General features: G+C 45.7%; 1 protein-coding gene across 2 annotated transcripts in view; it reads left to right on the plus strand.

Moving 5' to 3' along the window:
• The first annotated feature begins 1,048 nt into the window (after positions 1-1,048).
• The window catches only part of LOC117347032 (oocyte zinc finger protein XlCOF6-like), a 49,860-nt gene continuing 29,457 nt past the window's right edge, over positions 1,049-21,451 (plus strand). The window contains exon 1 of one of the 2 annotated variants that reach the window (XM_033917328.1): positions 1,049-1,332. In XM_033917328.1, the coding sequence (XP_033773219.1) occupies positions 1,309-1,332 (24 nt within the window). In that variant the 5' untranslated portion in view covers positions 1,049-1,308. The remainder of the gene's footprint in view (positions 1,333-21,451) is intronic. The other variant, XM_033917338.1, reaches the window with a different exon arrangement.

A 21,451-nucleotide genomic window follows, 5' to 3' on the forward strand; every position in this document is an offset into this window, starting at 1 on the left:
TGCAAATAATCTCATGCATATTCATTGGAGAAATCCTGAAAACCCAACTAGATTGAGGCTCTAGGACAGAGACTGGACATTCCTGTGCTTGTCTTTCATAACTTTGCACTGCATAGGGGTGTTGAATCACAGCACTAAGACATCAGGCAGGGTCTAGTCATCTCTATATTTACATCTCTTCTTTCTGACAACAAAGTGATTTACAGAGGTTAAACGGTAACAACCTTACAGCCAACATAAAATACAGCATAAATTCAGAAGAAAACAATCCTGGCCTTTAGTTAACCATATACAATGCACACCTAAGATTCCCTATGCCTAATTTCACCTCTGCACTCACTGTAGGCCAAATCAATAAAACAGAATCCAAACCAGCAACCAAATAAAGCATCTGTGGCATAAAATTTAATGTTAAGCCAACATACTCTCCACCAAATATACTTGCCCTAATAACTTGTACCACAGATTTAGGATGACACGGGAAAATTTAATTCTCTTCAAGAAACCACCTTATAACAAAATCGAGACGCTTCCTGCTCTGTGCTAAAAGATTAGTTTTGCTTCTACAGCAAACATTTCTAAAGTAAAGTTGCCCCTGGGACAGACAGGGAAAATTGTTTGAGTACCTGAATAAACTCATGTAAACCGTTCTGAGCTTTCCTGGGAGAATGGTATAGAAAATTGAATGAATGAATAAATAGAGAGACACAATGAAGGAGTTTGCTTATTATTAGGGGTGCTCAGCACCAACTGGCACCCACTGAGCTTTGTCCTATGCTTTATATTCTCGGCTGAGCTCCAAAGGGTCAACAATATAAAATACCTTCAGTTCAGCAGAAAGCTGGATTCCTTTATCATTATGAACTATTTATTCCTACTTTGGCACTGTACTTGGAATTTTCAGGGCTGTTGCCTTTTTTTTTTTTTTTCCAAACCACAGACCTGATTTACCTGTCCCTTTGCTTGGAACACCCTGCAGCAACCTGACATTTCCAGAGATCCACCTTAAAAAGGCCGGATCTCCACAACATGACCTCAACTAAGGAGCACTACGCATGCTCTGCTGCAATCTCTTCCGCAGAGACCCCCACCAAAAAAAAAAGATTAGGAGAAAAGCAGAAACTTTCCGTCTTACTAGGAAAAGACATCCTTGCACATCAGCCCCCCCATCACCAGAGGAGGTACTTTAACTGAAACCCTCAGGAATCAGCCCACCCTGCCACCTTAATTCATCTTTCCAGGAACAGGGAAATAAATCTCCAGTCTGAATCCATCTGAGCAGCTGCAGAATTCAGAGGCAAACGAGAAATGTCTGCTCTAGTTTCTGATAAGGTAAGAAATTCTTCTTTGTCTTTATGTACCATGTTCTTTCTCACACACACACACACATACCATAATAAAAATGCAAGCTATATCATTTTCACACTTATTCCTATGTGCACATTTTCATACACACACACATGCAGGCATGAACACAGTTTCCTCTTACAAAACATATAGCAATCCTTATCTTTATACATAGATCCTCTCTCGTGCATACTTCTCTGTCTTGTACATACTTTCTGTTTATCCCAGGACAAGCAAGCAGCCTATTCTCACATATGGGTGACGTCATCCATGGAGCCTGGATGCGGACAGCCTTGCAAGCAGACTTGCTTGTAGAAACATAGAAGTTTCGAGTCAGCCGCACCACGTATGCGCGAGTGCCTTCCCGCCCAGCGCAGGGCGAGTCTCCTCAGTTCTCAGTTTTCCGTGGAGCTGAGAAGTCCGTCTTTGACACTCTGCGCCAAACTTTTCTTCTTCGTGCCTTCTCTCACCGCAGTTTGTGTTACTTTTCATTGTGAATCGCTGTGTTATTTCCTTTCTTTCAGTTTAAAAAAAATTCGAAACAAAAAAACTAAAGACTTTATATTTTTCTTTGTTCGACTGGCGGGGCAGGACGCATGGCCGCAGCCTGTGGGTTTCGACTTCGCTGCGGCCATTTTTCCTCCTATGTACTGGCCAGCAATGGGCTTCAAGAAGTGTAGCCAGTGCCAGCATGCGATTTCAGTCACGGACCCACACCGTTGGTGCCTCGGGCCTGACCATAATCCTAAGGACTTCGTGCGAGCGCTGTGTTACTCTTCAACTTCGAGCCCTTAAACGTCGTCAGATTTTAGTGGAGAAACTGTTCAGGATGAACTCTTCAGTCACACCTTCGACCTTGAGCGCTGCCTCGGTCCCATCTTCCACCGAGGGTCCTCCTGCTTCCACGACTCCAACCTCGAGCCTCATCAGACCTTCCTCATTTGGGATGTCTCTGTCCTTAAGTAAACCTGCTGTCTCTTCCCCTGAGCTTCCCTCAGGTCAGATACCTAAGCAGAAGGTTCCAGCGGTGGTCCTCAAGCTTTCCAAGACTTCTAAGTTGAAGCACATTTCCATTGCAACCTTGGAGCCTATAGCCGCAGCAAGTGGTCCGGTTTCAGACGCGAATCCACCTTTGCCGGCTTCCCCTCCAGACCATGTTAGAGCAGTAGTTTGTTCAGTTACTGACCAAATTTGGGCTGACGCTCTCTTCTCTAATCCAGCCTGGGCAATCAGCAATCTCCCGCGAGGTCAAGCCTCTGCCTCTGCCTCGAGCTGAACCTATACACTCTATGTAAGGAACAGAGTCTTTGCAAGTGTCTGGTCTGGCATCTATGCACTCTATGCAAGGAGTAGATTCTTTGCGAGTGCCTCGACGAATCCTCACACTCCATACAAGGAGCAGAGTCTTTGGGATTGCTTCGAGATTCCTCCATCAAACCTCCTGAGTTTCGATCTACTGCTTCTAGCCCTATCCATTCACCGGTAACATTGCCTACTTTCATATCTAGGGCGAAGTCTCCTCGATCCTCGAGATGTGCTTCCACATACCACTCTCGTCGTTGATCAAGGCCTTCATCGAGGCATCCATCCAGGCATAGGTCTTCTTCCAAAGAGCAACCTTCTTCGTCTAGGCCTCATTCCAGACCTTCCAGCTCTTCCAGACCACCAACTCCTCAATTGAGGTCTCCGCTTCCAGACCTCGAGGACTCAGCTGCTTCCATTGCCTCATCCAAGACTCCATATTCTTTTGATGGTCATTTTTCCAGAGAGGCTTCGCCTCCGACCCAGGCTGCCTCGAGGTCCTCGAGTCCCTCTTGAGGCAAAGCCTTAGCGGATCAGCTGTCTTTCTCTGCTTTTCTTCGCCAGATGGCTGATGACCTAGAACTTCAATTAGATGCTGGTTCTAAGTACTCTAAGGAGTATCTCGAGGTCATGTATCTCCCTCAATCTCCTGCAGAGTCACTTAAGCTTCCTCTTCACAAACTTTTGTCTCAGACTTTCACACGCTGCCTGGAGACTCCTTATACCATTCCTGCTGTTCCAGGCAAATTGGACTCCAGGTATAGAACTCTACATTGTAAGGGGTTTGAGAATTCGCAGTTGTCTCACCAATACCTTCTTGTGGAGTCCTCCTTAAAGAGATCCCATCCTTCCAGAGTCTATGCTACTATTCCCCCTGGAAGGGAGGAGAAAACTATGGACAAGTTTGGACGTCGTCTTTATCAAAATGCTATGATATCCTCCAAAGTCCTTAATTATAATTTTAACTTCGTTACTTATCTCAAGTTCCTCATTGATTTTCTTCCCAAATTTTTCAATTTCCTGGATACACAGAAGCACTTCGAATTCCAAGAAGTTATTGCTACTCTGTCACAACTCATATTGCATCTTCTTCAGTCCTCTTATGATGCCTTTGAATTGTCAGCCAGGGCCACTGCTTTCTCTGTAGCAATGCGCCGCTTGGTCTGGCTTCGCACCATTGACATGGATCCTAATCTTCAGGACCGCCTGGCTAACATCCCTTGTGCAGGCAATGACCTCTTTGATGAATCCATAGAGGCAGCCACTAAGAAGTTGTCTGAACACGAAAAATCTTTTGCTTCCATTGTCAGACCAAAGCCTAAGCCAGCTCCTGTAAAACCTTCATGCCCTCCTCCAATTTTCCAGAGGTGTTATACTCCAAGGGCAGCTCCTTACAATTGAGCGCCTCCCAAGAAGCAACAGAAACCTCAGCCTTCTGCTGCACCTAAGGATGGGCAGCCTTTTTGACTGTTTAAAACAGATCATAACCTCCATCATTCTGTCTCTGTCCTCTCTTCCCCCCTAGGAGGTCGTATCCATCATTTTTATCACCAATGGGAGACCATTACATCCGACCTCTGGGTGCTGTCAATAATCAGGGAAGGATACTCTCTTCATTTCACTCAGGTTCCACCAGAGCTTCCTCCAAGAGAGTATCCTTCCAGCCCATCCCAGACCCCCCTTCTTCTTCAGGAAGCTCAAGCTCTGCTTCATCTCCATGCCATCGAACCAGTTCTTTTGGAACAGCAGAACAGGGGGTTTTACTCCCGTTACTTCCTAGTTCCGAAGAAGACGAGCGATCTGTGACCCATTCTGGATCTCAGGGCTCTCAACAAATTTTTAGTCAAAGAAAAATTTTGCATGCTGTCCCTGGCGTCCCTTTACCCCCTTCTAGATCAGAACGACTGGTTATGCTCTCTGGATCTCAAGGAGGCTTATACTCATATTCCCTTTCTTCTGGCCTCCCATCAATATCTCAGATTTCGGGTGGGGAATCTGCATTACCAATACAGAGTGCTACCCTTTGGCCTGGCTTCATCTCCCAGAGTGTTCACCAAGTGCCTGGTGGTGGTAGCAGCAGCTCTAAGGAACCATGGTCTTCAGGTGTTCCCCTACCTAGACAACTGGCTCATCAAGGATTAAACATCTCAGGGGGTTATTGTAACGACCCAACGGACTAAGTGGTTCCTACAAAGCTTGGGATTCGAAATCAACTTTCCCAAATCCCAACTTCAGCCTCTCAGAATCTACAGTTCATCGGAGCTGTTCTGGACACTATCCAACTATGAGTATTCCTTCCGCAACAACGTCTGGAGGCTCTTCTTCAACTCTGTCATGCAGTGTCTTCCCGCTCTTCAATCTCAGCGAGACAGATGATGGTACTCCTAGGTCACATGGCCTCCACAGTACACGTGACTCCTTATGTCAGACTTCACCTCAGAATTCCTCAGCTGACCCTGGCATCTCAGTGGACGCAGGCTTGCGACCCACTTTCTCGTCACATTACAGTCACTCCTTTGTTGAGACCCTGTATCATGCCAGCTTGGTGCTGGATGGCCGGCTGAGGAGCATCCGTGCACAACGTGCTGCAGGGCATTTTAGGGAAGGAGCGAGCCATGTGCTGAGCCTCCTCTGATATCTCCAGAGCTGAGGAACCAGGAGGCTCACCTTTCAGGGAAGAAATCTCTCTCAGAGCCTTTAAATAACAACTTCACAATGCACAGCAGCATAATCGCTGCGGAGCCCATGAGAGATCAAGCCGAGTCTCAGCAGGGGTCTTCTGAGCCTTCTGGGCTTTACCCCAGACTTCATAAGCTTAAGTTGGAAAGTCTACTTAAATTGCTAGGGTTCTCCTACACCTTCTGCTGGTGTCCCATGGGCTGCGCAAGAGGGAAGAGGACTATCCCCCTCCCACCCCCCAGCAGGAGAATGATCAGGACCATGATAATACCCAGCAGTGCCACTGACTTGAAAAGACCGCTCACTGTGGGGGGGTCTGACTGATAGAGACTGGGAGGAATGGGGGTCAGATAGAGACTGGGAGGAATGGGGGTGGCCCTTGATCAGGGGGAGGACCCCTCACAGTGAGCGGTCTTTTCAAGTCACTGGGTATTATCATGGATTTACTGTGGGAATTGAAATTGGAATCCCTGCAGACCCTGGCTACCCAAGGCTCAGTTAAGAGCGGCACTAGGTCTTGGACTACATTTTTTCCCTTGCACCTAGACAACACACTGTTAATTGAAGAGCTTTGGGATACCCTGGAGAGTTCCTTACAGGTAGACAATTTCTCAGCTTTGCCCTATGTACAAAACCAACAAGCAGATCAGTCCAAATAAAAGAAGTCAATCAATCCAAATAACAAGAAGTCTGATTTATTAGTATCAATGACCCAACATGACCACATTTTGCCCACAGGCTGCATCAGGGGTAATGACTATAACATAAAAAAATCAAACGTACATGTAAAAATACAGTCATAATTATAATCATAAAAAATTAAAATAATAAAACTTATATAATCATGCAAGAAGTCACATCACTGTATAATCTTTTACAGTGCCACTCTCTCTGTTAAATGCTGTCTAGCATGATGTGCATCAAAAGTTGTTCATATTTAAAAACTGATGCTTATGAAAGTTCAATATAATAATTGCCTGTGTATGTCACCATAGCATGTTTCAAACATAAATCTTTTACTATTTATTCTTTATGAGGACATATTTTTATTATGTGGCGGTCTCGTGTAAATTGTTTATTGAAAGCTTCTATACTGCTACTAATGACTGGGGAGTCAATTCAGAATGGTAACAGACTTCTGAATGGTGTTAACAAAACAGATTTTGAGAGTTTCTGAGATGGGTTTCAGTACTGCTCCAGAAGGGACTAACCAACACATGCTGATTCATATCTTTGGCTGAAGAATCTGGGTGCTTTTACGTTATTTGCCATTGCCATGAGGTCGAAAGTCAGACGACCCCATCTCTGAACAATGGCCTAGTAGGCACAGTAGAACAGAGACCACTCTCCTGGGTCCAATGTCTGCCTGTTGAGATAGTCCGCCTGAATGTTGTTCACTCCGGCAACATGAGCTGCTGAGTACGAGAAGGTGGGCTTCCGCCCAGTGGAACAGCGGAATTGCTTCCTGGTGCAGAGATGCACTACGAGTGCCTCCTTGCTTAGTGACATAGGCCACCACGGTGGCATTGGTGAGTAAACTCTGACCACCACTTTGTTCTCCAAAACTAATTCTAGCTCTTTCAATGCTAGGTGAATGACATGACGTTCTAGCCTGTTGATAGACCAGCTCCTTTGAGACTGGGACCAATATCCCAAACCAGACAGCCATTGTAGTGAGCTCTCCAGCCGAAAAGGCTGGCATGCATCATTAGAGTAACCTTGGGAGTATAGAAACATAGAAACATGATAGCAGATAAAGGGCAAATGGCCCATCTAGTCTGCCCATCCACAATAACCATTATCTCTTTCTCTCTCTGAGAGATCCCACGTGCCTATCCCAGGCCCTCTTGAATTCAGACACAGTCTCTGTTTCCACTACCTCTTCTGGGAGACTGTTTCACGCATCTTTCCTTAAAAAAGTATTTCCTCAGATTACTCCGGAGCCTATCACCTCTTAACTTCATCCTATGCCCCCTCATTGCAGAGTTTCCTTTCAAATGAAAGAGACTTGACTCATGCACATTTTTATTATGTAGGTATTTAAACGTCTCTATCATATCTCCCCTCTCCCAACTTTCCTCCAAAGTATTGAGATCTTTAAGTCTGTACCCATACGCCTTATCACGAAGACCACACACCATTTTAGTAACCTTCCTATGGACTGACTCCATCCTTTTCATATCTTTTTGAAGATGCGGCCTCCAGAATTGTATACAATATTCTAAATGAGGTGTCACCAGAATCTTATACAGAGGCATCAATATCTCCTTTTTCCTACTGGCCAAACCTCTTCGTATGCAACCTAGCATTCTTCTAGCTTTCGCTGTCACTTTTTCAGCCTGTTTGGCCACCTTAAGATCATCACATACAATCACACCCAAGTCCCGCTTTTCCATCGTTCACTTAAGTACATAAGAACATAAGAATTGCCACTGCTGAGTCAGACCAGTGGTCCATCATGCCCAGCAGTCCTCTCACGCGGCGGCCCTCTGTTCTAAGACCAGCACCCTAACTGAGACTAGCCCTACCAGCACAAGTTCTTGTTCAGCAGAAACTTATCTAACGTTGTCTTGAATCCTTGGAGGGTGTTTTCCCCTATAACAGCCTCTGGAAGAGCATTCCAGCTTTCTACCACTCTCTTGGTGAAGAAGAACTTCCTTACGTTTGTACGGAATCTATCCCCTTTCAACTTTAGAGAGTGCCCTCTTGTTCTCCCTACCTTGGAGAGGGTGAACAACCTGTCCTTATCTACTAAGTCTATTCCCTTCAGTACCTTGAATGTTTCGATCATGTCCCCTCTTAATCTCCTCTGTTCGAGGGAGAAGAGGCCCAGTTTCTCTAATCTTTCGCTGTACGGCAGCTCCTCCAGCCCCTTAACCATCTTAGTCGCTCTTCTCTGGACCCTTTCGAGTAGTACCGTGTCCTTCTTCATGTAAGGCGACCAGTGCTGGAAGCAGTACTCCAGGTGAGGGCGTACCATGGCCCGGTACAGCGGCATGATAACCTTCTCCCCCTAAACCAGTGGTCTCAAACTTGCGGCCCGCCAGGCACTATTTTTAGGCCCTCAGTATGCTTATCATAATCACAAAAGTAAAATAAAACAGTTTCTTGATCATATGTCTCTTTAGCTATAAATTACAATATTATTATTAAGATTTAGCCAAAAGGAAAGATTTATAAACTATAAAGAGTTTTACCTCATGCAAAATTGTAATTTCTTTAATAAGACATTAATTATTTTTTTTTTCTGAGGCCCTACAAATCCAAAATGTGGCTCTGCAAAGGGTTTGAGTTTGAGACCACTGCCCTAACCTGTACCGTTCCTTCTGGTTTTTGCAGCCCAAATGCATGATCTTGCATTTCTTAGCATTAAATTTTAGCTACCAAATTTCAGACCATTCTTCAAGCTTCATCAGGTCTTTCTTCATGTTATTACATTACATTACATTACATTAGGGATTTCTTTTCCGCCATTACCTTGCGGTTCAAGGCGAATTACAAATGGAATGTTAGGACATTAGAAGTATTTAGGGAGTAGTTTGTACATTTCTTTGAGTTGCTAAGGATTACATCTGAATTGTCATGATATTAGAAGTACATATGTAGTAGTTGTAGGTGATGCTTGGGACATTTCTGATTGTGTTATTTCGGTTTTATGTTTTTTGAATAGAAGGGTTATTATTTCTTAATTGAAGGCTTTGTAGTCTATGGTCAAGGTCAATAGGTTGTAGAGTTGGAGGTCGAATGTTGCAGCTCGAGTGGCTAGGAGGTTGTACAGTTTTTTTCTTTTGACGTTTTTGGTTGGAGGGTGTGTGAATGGTGCGTGGGTTCTCCTATGTCTGGTTGAGGTGGATTGAATGAAAACACATCCAACATACCGGAACCTGAGCAAATCTTCAATGGAGATCAAGCAGAAAAATTAACTTCCATGGAAGTGAGCCTTGAAGACGTACGCAGGCAGCTAGAAAAACTAAAAACTGACAAATCCCCGGGTCCGGACGGAATCCATCCAAGGGTTCTGAAGGAACTAAAGGAGGAGGTAGTGGAACTACTGAAGCAAATTTGCAATCTATCCCTGAAAACAGGCGTGATTCCGGAGGACTGGAAGATAGCCAACTTTATGCCCATCTTTAAAAAGGGATCAAGAGGTGACCTGGGAAACTACAGACCGGTGAGTCTGACCTCGGTTCCAGGGAAAATGGTGGAAGTACTGATAAAAGACAACATCGATGAATATTTTGAAAGAAATAAACTTCTGATAACCAGCCAACATGGTTTCTGCAAGGGGAGATCGTGCCTAACAAACTTATTGTACTTCTTCGAAGGAATTAACAAACAGATGGACAGAAAAGACCCCATAGACATCATATATCTAGATTTCCAAAAAGCCTTTGACAAGGTACGCCATGAACGCCTACTTCAGAAACTAAAGAACCATGGGGTGGAAGGAGACGTACATAGGTGGATCAGAAACTGGTTGACGGGTAGGAAACAGAGGATAGGAGTGAAGGGCCACTACTTGGACTGGAGTAGGGTCATGAGGGTGTCCCGCAGGGCTCGGTGCTTGGGCCGTTGCTATTTAATATATTTATAAATGATCTAGAAACAGGGACGAAGTGTGAGATAATAAAATTCATGGACGACACCAAACTATTTAGTGGAGCTCGGACTAAAGAGGACTGCAAAGAACTGCAAAGGGACTTGAACAAACTAGGGGAATGGGCGACGAGATGGCAGATGAAGTTCAATGTTGAGAAATGTAAAGTACTACATGTGGGAAGCAAAAACCCAAGGTACAGCTATACGATGGGAGGGATGTTATTGAAGGAGAGTACCCAAGAAAGGGACTTGGGGGTAATAGTGGACATGACAATGAAACCGACAGCACAGTGCGCAGCGGCCCTAAGAGAGCAAAAAGAGTGCTAGGTATAATCAAAAAGGGTATTACTACCAGAACAAAAGAAGTTATCCTGATGTTGTATCAGGCGATGGCGTGTCCGCATCTGGAGTCCAATATTGTCGCCGTACCTTAAGAAGGATATGGCGTTACTCGAGAGGGTTCAGAGGATAGCGACACATCTGATAAAAGGTATGGAAAACCTTTCATATGCTGAGAGATTGGGGAAACTGGGACTCTTTTCCCTGGAGAAGGGGATATGATAGAGACTTACAAGATCATGAAGGGCATAAAGAGAGTGGAGAGGGTCAGATTCTTCAAACTTTCGAAAAATAAAAGAACAAGAGGGCATTCGGAAAAGTTGAAAGGGGACAGATTCAAAACGAATGCTAGGAAGTTCTTCTTTACCCAATGAGTGGTGGACACCTGGAATGCGCTTCCAGAGGGCGTAATAGGGCAGAGTACAGTACTGGGGTTTAAGAAAGGATTGGACAATTTCCTGCTGGACCTGTTGGGCCGCCACGTGTGCGGACTGCTGGGCACGATGGACCTCAGATCTGACCCAGCAGAGGCATTGCTTATGTTCTTATGTTCGATTGTTCCAATAGGCTGGGATGAATAGTAGGCAGTAAAATTTGAAGTGTATTCTCGCTTGTATTGGGAGCCAGTATGAGTCGTGGTATGCCTCTGTGATGTGGTCGAATTTCTTCAGTGAGTAGACCATTCTTAGGGCTGTGTTTTGTATTGTTTCTAGTTGTTTTATCATGGTTGCTGTACAGGGGAGATATAGTATGTTGCAATAGTCTATTAGACCTAGGATTAGGGATTGTACCAAGAGTTAGAATTGTTTTCTGTCAAAGAATTTTCTGACTTGCCTCAGGGTTCTCATGACTGTGAATTTTTTTTTTTATTGTTTTGTTGATTTGTGGCTGCATTGTACAGCCTCTGTCTATTAGCACTCCCAGGAGTTTTAAAGTGGGTTGGATATGGTATGTTGTAGAATTTATGACAAGGTTTGTTACGGTTGGGGTTTTGTTATTTTCGAGTAGGATGAAGTTTGTTTGGTCTGGATTTAATTTTAGTTTGTGGTCTTTCATCCATGTTGCTATTGTTTTAAGTGTTCTGTGTATTGTGTCTGCCATGGATGGTGCTGGTTGATCGAAAGGAAGGAGAATGGTGATGTCGTCTGTATAGCTATAGGAGGTTAAGACCTTGTTTGTCTAGGTAGGAGCCGAGGGAGGCAATGTATAGGTTGAAGAGTGTGGGAGAAAGAGGTGATCCTTGGGGTACTCCGCAGGGATTAGACCATGGCTTGGATTTTTGTTTGTTTGTTTGAATTCTGTATGTTCTAGATTGTAGGAATCCTTTAAGCCATGATAGTACCTTACCACTGATTCCTATTGAGTCCAGTATCTATAGAAGGATCTTATGGTCTACCAGGTCAAAGGTTGCGGAGAGATCTAGTTGGATAATTAGCATTTTTTTTGCTAGTGCTGAGGTGTTGTCTGGCGGTGTCCATGAGTGAGCCTAGTAGGGTCTCAGTGCTGTGGTTGGTTCTGAAGCCTGATTGTGTTGGGTGGAGTAAGTTGTGGTTTTCTAGGTATGAGTTTAGGACTTTGGCTACGAGGCCTTCCATTAGCTTGATATAAAGTAGTATTGAGGCTATGGGTCTGTAGTAGAGAGTTGCGCGGGGACAGAAATCCCACCCGTCCCCACCCATCCCCGCCAAAGTCCCACCTGTCCCCGTGAGGACTCCCACCCATCCTGCGAGGAATCCCTCTGTCCCCACGAGGAATCCCCTCCGTCCCCGCGAGGAATCCCCTCCGTCCCCGCCCATCCCTATAAATTTCAGAAATAGTTATTTCAGTTAATTATGCTACTGAATTAAAGGCTCTAGTAGAAACCCATTTAAAAATAAGCAAAAAGACTTTATTAATTTGGAAATATTAATTGGGAAGAATACATACTTTGTAAATGGGTTTCTACCAGAGCCTCTAATGTTTATAAAGTTTTATCAACACAACTATTATACTACTTTATCCTGAAGGAAAAAAAAAAAAAAAAAATTTTTCCTACCTTTGTTACCTGGTTTCTGCTTTCCTCATGTTCTCATTCAATTCCTTCCATCCACTGTCTCTCTTCTCTTTGCGTCTTCCATTTGCTCTGTTACTGTGCTTCTCCCTTTCTCCCCCCTTCCAAATTGGTCTGGCAGCCATCTTCTTCTCTCCGCTCCCCCCATAGTCTGGCATCTCTGTCTTCTTCCCTGCCAGCGTCTTCTCCCCACTCTCTCTTCCCCATTTCCTTTCAGTGTCCTTCTCCCCCCCCCCCATCTTCCCCATGTCCTGTCAGCATCCTTCTCCCCCCTCTGTCTTCCCCATGTCCTTTCAGCGTCCTTCTCCCCCCTGTTTTCCCCATGTCCTTTCAGCATCTTTCTCCTCCCTGTCTTCCCATGTCCTTTCAGCGTCCTTCTTCCCCCCTCCCGTCCTCCCCATGTCCTTTCAGCGTCCTTCTCCACCCCTTTGTCTTCCCCAGTGCTTTCAGCATCCTTCTCCCCACTCAGTTTTACCCATTTCCCTTAAGCGTTTTTTTTTCTCCACTCCACCTTTCCTCCCTTTCTCCTATCCTGCCCCTTACCTTTGTGGCGCTTCCCCACATGACCGACAACAGAACAGGCCCGGTCGGGCAAACCTCCCTGCCCTGTAGCCGCGGATCTAAATTACCTTCTTACAGCAGCTGGAGTATTGAAGCTGCTGTAAGAAGGTAATTTAGATTCGTGGCTACAGGGCAGGGAGGTTTGTCGGCCGGGCCTGTTGTCGGTCGATCGGGGGAAGCGCCACAAAGGTAAGGGGACCTGACCGGCTGTGCACACTCCCCCCCATGGCTGCACCCGGGGCGGACCGCCCCCCGCTTTGGTACGCCACTGCCTTCTCCCTACCTGCCCTGCCGCACACAGCCGACCGGAAGTCTTCCCGATGTCAGCGCTGACGTCGGAGGAAGGGAGGGCTTTGCTTAAGCCCTCCCTCCGACGTCAGCGCTGACATCGGGGAAGACTTCCGATTGGCTATGTGTGCTGCAGCAGGGCAGGCAGAAAATGGAAGATGAGGCCTCGCAGCAGGGCAGGTAGGAAAGGCATTGAACCCCGTGGGATCCCCGAGAGCACGAGGGGCGTCCCCATGGGATCCCCGCGACCCTAGGTGGCGTCCCCACGGGATCCCCGTGACCCGAAGGGAGAATCCGCGGGATCCCCGCGGGTCCGCGGGATTCCCGTCGTCCCCGTTCCCATGCTGCTCTCTAGTCTGTAGTTGGATGGTTAGTCTATTTCTTCTTTGGGGTCTATCAGGATTGGAGTGATGATGATTTCACTGAGGTCTTGTGGGAAAAGGCCGTCAGTGAGTAGGGTTTGTATCCATTGCAAGAGTAGGGTGCGAAATAGTGTACTGGAGGCTTTCAATAGCTATGGGGGGCAGTGGTTGAAGTCGCAAGTTGCGTGGCTTTATTTGTTGTAGAGTTTGTTGAAGTCTGACCATAGTGTTGGTGAGAAGCGGGACCATGTTCTGTCTATTGCAACTGCTTCTTCTTCTGTGGAGGGTGTTGTGATCTCTTCTAAGTGCATAGGTGTTCCATAGAAGGTGGATCTTATAGTTGCGATTTTGTCTTTGAAGAATATTGCTATGGGTGTGGGGGCATTGTTTTGAAGAAAGTGGCTGTGGGTGTGGGGGCGTTGTTTCTTGTCTGGTAGGGTTTGGTGTCTGTGAGTTCTTTTAGTAGTTGTAATAGTATTTTTTGTGTCTTGGGATTCTTCTCCTATTTGCTTTGTGTAGTATGTTTTTCATTTTTCTTTTAATTTTTGTTTGTATTTTTGGTTCAGTTTTCTCAAGTTTCAAGTTTTATTTTGATTTGATAAATTGCTTATTCACATTTACTAAGCGAGTTACAATAGAATAAAAATAAACATACATTTAGACATACTATTTAAAATTTAAAAATAATGGGTTGGACCGACAAACTTACAGACTGTTTTTCCTCCATTTTCTTTCTAGTTGTCTGCTTTGTCTTTTTAGTAGGAGTACGGTAGTTCATTGTTGAACCATTTGTCAGATTTTCTATGGATTCTGTTTTTGTTCTGTTCTGGAGCTAGCTCATCTAGGGTTGCTGCACTTAGCTGGTTCCATTGTGAGATGAAGTTTTTGGGGTTATAGTCTTAGATTATGGCGTCTGTTTTCGTCCAGAATTTGGTGGGGTCGATGTGCTTACGTGAGATGTAAGTTATTTTTTGTGTGTTTGGTTCGCTTTTGTTGTTGGTCCAATTGATATTGAAGGAGTATATATAGTGATCTGACCAGAGGGAGCGATATCAGTTTCTATTTGATGTGTGAATTTCTGGTTGTGTGGGTTGTTGGGTCATGTAGGCTGCAATGTCGAGTTGGTGACCTTTTCATGAGTTGTTTGAGGGTCTAATATCTTGTATGTTAAGGCCTCAAGGTAAGATAGTAAGATTTCTACTTGTTTGGAGTTTTGGTTTTCGAAGTGGAGGTTTAGGTCTCCTAGGATTAAGTTGTAAGTTGTCGTTAGTGAATTTTGGTAGATAAAGTCTTCAAATTTTGGTTTTGCTGTGTTCCAGTTTCCCGGTGTTATGTAGCAAAGCATGCAGTTTGAGTGAGGTGCCTGAGAGTTGACAGGCTAGTAAGTCCATGTATGGGGTAATAATTTTGTCTTGTATTTTTAGATTTATAGTGTTTTTGGTTATGATGGCAATTCCTCCTCCTCTTTTGTTTTCTCTGCAGACCACTATCATTTTGTATCCTTTAGGGCAAACTTCTGTTATTCTGGGATCTGTTTCAGAAGTAAGCCAGGTTTCAATGAGAAAGAGGCAGTCTAGTTTTTCCCTTTCTATCCAGTTTTTTATGTGTTCTGTTTTTGGGCCTATGGCTCTTATGTTTAAGTATGCACATGTGAGATTGGTGTAGTTTGTTGGTTCGCTGTGAGTTGTTTTTGGGTAGATGAGCGATCTTTGGTGAGAGTGCATTTTGGTCTTGTAGGGGTTAGTCAGTCTTCTTCTTGTTATTTGTGTATTGGGGTGGTAGGTGTAAGTCTGGTAGTTTGTGTTTCTGTCTGTTGTGATTCGTCTGGATGGGTGGAGAATTCCATTAGTTGGTATTGGGAAGATGTTGTTTGCTGTTGCCTTCCAGTTGGCTACAATCAGGGCAATCAGTAAGATAGCTTGTGTGTGTTTTTGTGGTGTAGTTAACATTTTGAGAGTAAGTGTGTCTAGTAGTGTGACTGTATGAAACCAAACTGTAGGTTGGTTAGGTGGGATTGAAATTGTGGTAGTTCAGTCGCTTCTCGGTCATTTCGCAAAGGCGCTCGCTAAGGCGCCTTTGTCTTGCACATTAGACGGTGTGCTGAACGGCTGTGCGCCATTAGGGTTGTGCCTTTTAAGTGGTTTGGCAGGTTGTAGTGTCGGGGAGGGGCGGAGTGTGCTCCCACGCCCGATGAAGTCCTCCCGACTGCTACCGGAGAAAGGCAGGTAGAAATTCAAACTGTCCCGCTGAGTCTTCCAACTGGCTCAGCGGGTTGTAGCGTCGGGGAGGGGCGGAGCGTGCTTCCACGCCCGATGAAATCCTCCCAACTGCTACCGGAGAAAGGCAGGCACTTTTTTTTTTGAGATTATTGTGTTGTAGAGGAGTAGACTGGCAGAGTTCTCTTTCATGTCGGTGAGGGGCAGAGTGTTCTCCTACGCCTAAGGGGATTCTCAGTCGCATCAGCAGCAGGTAGAAGGAAATTGCGGAGCCAAAGGAAAGAGATTTTAAGATTGGAGAGGTTTCCCTCTGAACCTTCCAACTGGCTCAACGGCTGCAGTGTCGGTGGGGGGTGAAGAGCATAGCTAAGGTTAAAAACAGTTTAGATAAGTTCATGGAAACTCTATTTAATTCTTCTCAGGCATATTTAGGGAAGCCATCATGCATCTCTGGATGTGAGCAACACAGACTGGATTTAATTTTTGGGAATCTGCGAGATAGACACAGGATGCTGAGCTTGAGGGACCACTGGTATAACCCAAGATGGTAAATCTTTAAGATCTTTAATGTAAATGTTAGTTCATGAAGAGAAAAGAGTGTTCTCCAGCTAAGGCAAAGCGTTTGCGGACAGCAGAGGACTCGGTGTGGGAGCATGCCAGCAAGAAGCCGAGCTCGTCTGGGGGCAGCAATGGCAGCAGCTTGACCGCAAGGCAGCTGGAGAGTGGAGGCGGCGGCAGCAGCTGACGCAGCCTGCATGCGGACAAGGGCCACTCTGGCAGCCGAGAGTACGAGGCGCCGGCCTCCGGCAGAACCAGTTACACTTTGCCCAGCAACACGAGCAGCAGTAAGAGCGCCGAGTCCTGCGGAGCGGCGGCCGGCTGTGGCGGGGGCCTCCACTATGGGGACGGCGGCCAAGAGCGAGAACAAGACGCTTAAGATCAGTGAGCTGGGCTTGCAGCTGAGCGACAAGGCGGTCGAGGATGGCCTCTTCCACGAGTTCAATAAGTTCGGCAATGTGAGCGTAAAGATCAGCCGCGCGGGGGTAGCAAGGTAATTAGAGCTCAGGTTCCTAGCTGCTACTATGGCGCCGCCAGCGTGTATACTCTATTGCAGATTTTGGTATCATCCGCAAAGAGGCAAATCGTACCCGACAACCCTTCAGCAATATCATTTATAAAAATGTTAAAAAGAACAGGCCCAAGAGCAGAACCTTGAGGCACACCACTGGTAACATCCCTTTCCTCAGAGTGATCTCCATTGATCACTACCCTCTGTCGCCTTCCACTCAACCAGTTCCTGACCCAGCCTGTCACTTTGGGACCCATCCCAAGGGTACTCAGTTTATTTATTAGACGCCTGTGTGAAACATTGTCAAAGGCTTTGCTGAAATCTAAATACACCTCATCTAGCGAACATCCTCTATCCAATTCTCTGGTCACCCAGTCAAAGAAATTGATCAGATTTATCTGTCAAGACCTACCTCTAGTAAATCCATGCTGCCTCCAGTACTGTAATCTACAGGATTCCAGAAACTTGACAATTCTCTGTTTTAAAAGCGTTTCCATTAATTTGCATACCACAGAAGTCAGACTTACCGGCCTGTAATTCCCTACTTCTTCCTTACTTCCACTTTTGTGGAGACAGACCACATCCGTCCTTCTCCAGTCCTCCGGTACCACTTCTGACTCTAGAGATTCATTCAAAAGTTCAGTCAGCGGAGCTACCAGAACTTCCTTAAGTTCCTTCAACACCCTCGAATGTACACCATCCAGCCCCATCACTTTGTCTATCTTTATTTTAGCTAGCTCCTCATGAACATAACCCTCTGAAAATCGATCAGGGTCCATTACTCCTCCATCCCTATTCACGTTTGTCTTCTGCGGTCCCGCTCCCGGCGCTCCAGCCGTGAACACAGAACACAAATATTTGTTAAGCAATTTGGTCTTTTCTTTATCAGCTTCTACATATTCCTCCCCTTCACCTTTTAGTCTCACAATGCCACTTTTGCACTTCTTCCTATCACTAATATATTTAAAATATGTCTTGTCTCCCCGTTTTACTGTGTCACCTATTTTTTCTTCCATTTGCATCTTTGCTACACATCCTAACTACACAACCAGCCTCTCTTAACTTTTCCAGAAATTTTTAACCGGTCTTCCTCTTTCTGCGATCTTTTGTAGTTTATGAAAGCTAACCTCTTATTCCATACCTTCTCAGCTACTACTTTTGAGAACCAAAGTGGCCTTCTTTTCTTCTTACTTGCCTCACAAAAAGGTTTGTCACCCTATATCTACAAAGGGGAGCCCTTGCTCCAGTGACCATGTTGCTTTGAGATGCCTCTGTCCAAGGGAGCGTGGTCTGAAGAGAATCTCTCTGGGGAGATCATCAGTGCTTCCTGAAATGGACACATATGTGCTCTCACCCTTGGTACCACCTCTATAGTGACAGTCATGAAACCCAGAACCTGCAGGTAACTCCACATCGAGGGCACTCACTGGGTAAGGTGGGAAGCAATCTGGCCATGAAGTTTCTGTCTGCATGCCTCTGGTAAAAAGACATGACCTGCAGTCGTATCAAAAAGGACTCCCAGGTATTCCAGAGACTGAACAAGGAATAACTAGATTTTCTTGAAATCTACTATCCAGCCGAGGCTTTGCAGGATCTCTAGCACTGCATGGACTGTTCTCTCTCCTTCCTACCAGGAAGACGCTCAAATAAGTCAGTCATCCAGAAAGGAATGAACCTGCCAGCCCATCCTCCGAAGGTGAACTGACACCAGGACCATCACTTTATGAAGGACCATCACTTCATGCCATAGCTAGCTTGAAGGGCAATGCAGCAAATTGAAAATGTTGCTCCAGCACATGGAACCTCAGAAATATCCTGTGCCCCTGGAATATCAGTACTTGCAGATAGGCTTCCATCAAATCTAGGGAAACCAAGAACTCTCCTGGATGTACTGCCACTATTACCACCCGCAGCATTTCCATCCAGAAGCGAGGGACTCTTAGGGCTGAATTGACATGTTTGAGGTCTAGGATGGGCCTCCAGTCACCTGGGCCTTTCTTGGGCACGATGAAGTATATCGAGTATCTGCCAGAGACCCAGTATTCTGCTGGAACCAGCTCGATGACTTGCATAAGAACATAAACATTGCCTCTGCCGGATCAGACCAGGGGTCCATCGTGCCCAGCAGTCTGCTCCCACGGTGGCCCCCCAGGTCCTTGACCTTTAAGTTCCCACCATCTACATTGTTTGTGCCCTAATCCTGAAGTACCCTGTATAGTAACCCTCTATCTATACCCTGTAATCCCTTTCTCCTTCAAGAAGTCATCCAAGCCCTTTTTGAAACCCAACATTGTACTCTGTCCTATCACCTCTCTTGGAAGCACATTCCAGGTATCCACCACTCTCTGAGTGAAGAAGAACTTCCTAGCATTTGTCTTGAATCTGTCTCCTTTCAGTTTTTCTGAATGCCCTCTTGTTTTTGATGTCCCCGCTAGCCTGAAGAATCTATCCCTCTCCACCTTCTCCATGCCTTTCATGATTTTAAAAGTCTCTATCATGTCCCCTCTAAGTCTCCGCTTTTCCAGGGTATAGAGCCCCAGCTTCTCTAGCCTTTCGGTGTATGCAAGGTTTTCCATGCCCTTAATCATCTTTGTTGCTCTTCTGTGGACCCTCTCGAGCATTGCCACATCCTTCTAAGGTGCGGCGACCAGTATTGGATGCAGTACTCCAGATGCGGGCGCACCATCGCTCGATACAGCGGCAGGCTAACTTCTTTCGTTCTGGTAGTGATACCTTTTTTGATAATGCCCAACATTCTGTTCGCCTTTTTTGAGGCCGCTGCACATTGTGCCGCTGGCTTCATCGTAGTATCCACCAATACCCCCAAGTCCTTTTCTAGGTTGCCTTCCCCCAGTACCCTCCCTCCCATAGTATAGCTGTACATCGGGTTCCCTTTCCCTATGTGCAAGACTTTACATTTCTCTACATTGAAGCTCATCTGCCATCTTTTTGCCCACTCACTCAGCTTGTTCAGGTCACTTTGTAGTTCTCTGCATTCCTCAACAGTTCTGACCCTACTGGAGAGTTTTGTGTCATCTGCGAATTTTATAACTTCGCATTTCGTCCCCGTTTCCAGGTCATTAATGAATATATTGAAAAGCAACGGCCCCAGCACTGACCCCTGTGGGACACCACTCGTGACCTCTTTCCAGTCTGAGTAGTGTCCCTTTACTCTTACCCTCTGCTTCCTGTCTGCCAGCCAATTTTTGACCCATCTGTGCACGTCCCCTTCCACCCCGTGGCTCCACAGCTTCTTTAGTAGGAGCTCATGGGGTACTTTGTCGAAAGCTTTTTGGAAGTCCAGATATACGATGTCTATAGGGTCTCCTTTGTCCAGTTGTTTGCTTATCCCCTCAAAGAAATGCAGTAGGTTCGTTTGGCATGATCTTCCTTTACAGAAACCATGCTGGCTTGTTCTTAACAGATTATTTTTTTCTATGTGTTCACTAATACTTTCCTTGATCAATGATTCCGCCATCTTCCCCGGAACCGAGGTTAAGCTCACTGGTCTGTAGTTCCCTGGGTCGCCTCTCGATCCTTTTTTGAAGATAGGTGTAACATTTGCTATCCTCCAGTCCTCTGGGATTACCCCTGCATGTCAAGCAATCTTTTCAGAGTGGCTCAGATATGCACCTCTCTTTCTGGCTGGCCCACCGTGAGTCCACAAACCAGTTGGGTAATGGGTAGGCAAATTCTAACCTGTAGCCATCTCATAAAGTGTTCAGAACCCAGTGGTTGGTATTCTTTCCAAGGCCACCAAAAAATCTGTCAGCCGGCTCCCAATTCTCAGCAGGATGGCCGGAGCTGAAAGCGGCATCCGCCCGCCCTTCCTCTCAAACACGCTCCTTACCCCTTCTGCTGGTTGTGAGAGTGAAAGCAAGCTCCCGCCTCTTGCCTGGGCCGGGCCTTGAGCATCTGTGCATGCTCAAGGCCTTCTGGCTCTCGTTCTCTCGAGAGCCAGAAGGCCTTGAGCATGCGCAGATGCTGTATAATGTATATATGATGTGCTTGCTTCTGTGTCTGTCATAATGGTTAGCTACATAGCTGGCCTTTGGCTGACAGTTGAGCTTCAGGTTCTTGAAGAATCTGTATATACTAGTAGTGTACACTTAGTAAAGTTTCTCCAATCTTTATGTGGTTGCATACTTTGTTCCTCTCGGAGGCATGTTACAAGTTTCTCTGAATTACTGTATATACTCAAATATAAACCAAGATTTTTAGGCCAAAAAAATGGGGGTCTTGGTTTCTATTCAAGCTACCACCTGACCACTGGGCATGACTGTCCTCTTCCTGCTCCCTGCTGAACTCAGCATCACTATCCTGTATACAAGGAGCCCCCCCCCCCCTTCCTGAGCCACTATCCACAGCACATGTACCCTCCCTGGATCCACTATCCACAATACATGCCCCCACCCCACAAGTCACTGACCTCCATATATCTATTGGTGCCACCACCGCTGCAGATCCGCTGACCTCAGTTACACCTAGAGAGATGTTGAAAAGATATTTCTTGGATATAGTTTTAGTTCCTGAAGAATCAAGTCCTCCTTTTGCTCAAGTTTATTATCTACCAATTAAGGAATCACAAGAACAACAAAATCGGGATTTAATACTTACAAACATTTCAAATTTTTGGAAA

The sequence above is a fragment of the Geotrypetes seraphini genome, chromosome 1, assembly GCF_902459505.1.
Source record: "Geotrypetes seraphini chromosome 1, aGeoSer1.1, whole genome shotgun sequence".
Taxonomy (NCBI): domain Eukaryota; kingdom Metazoa; phylum Chordata; class Amphibia; order Gymnophiona; family Dermophiidae; genus Geotrypetes; species Geotrypetes seraphini.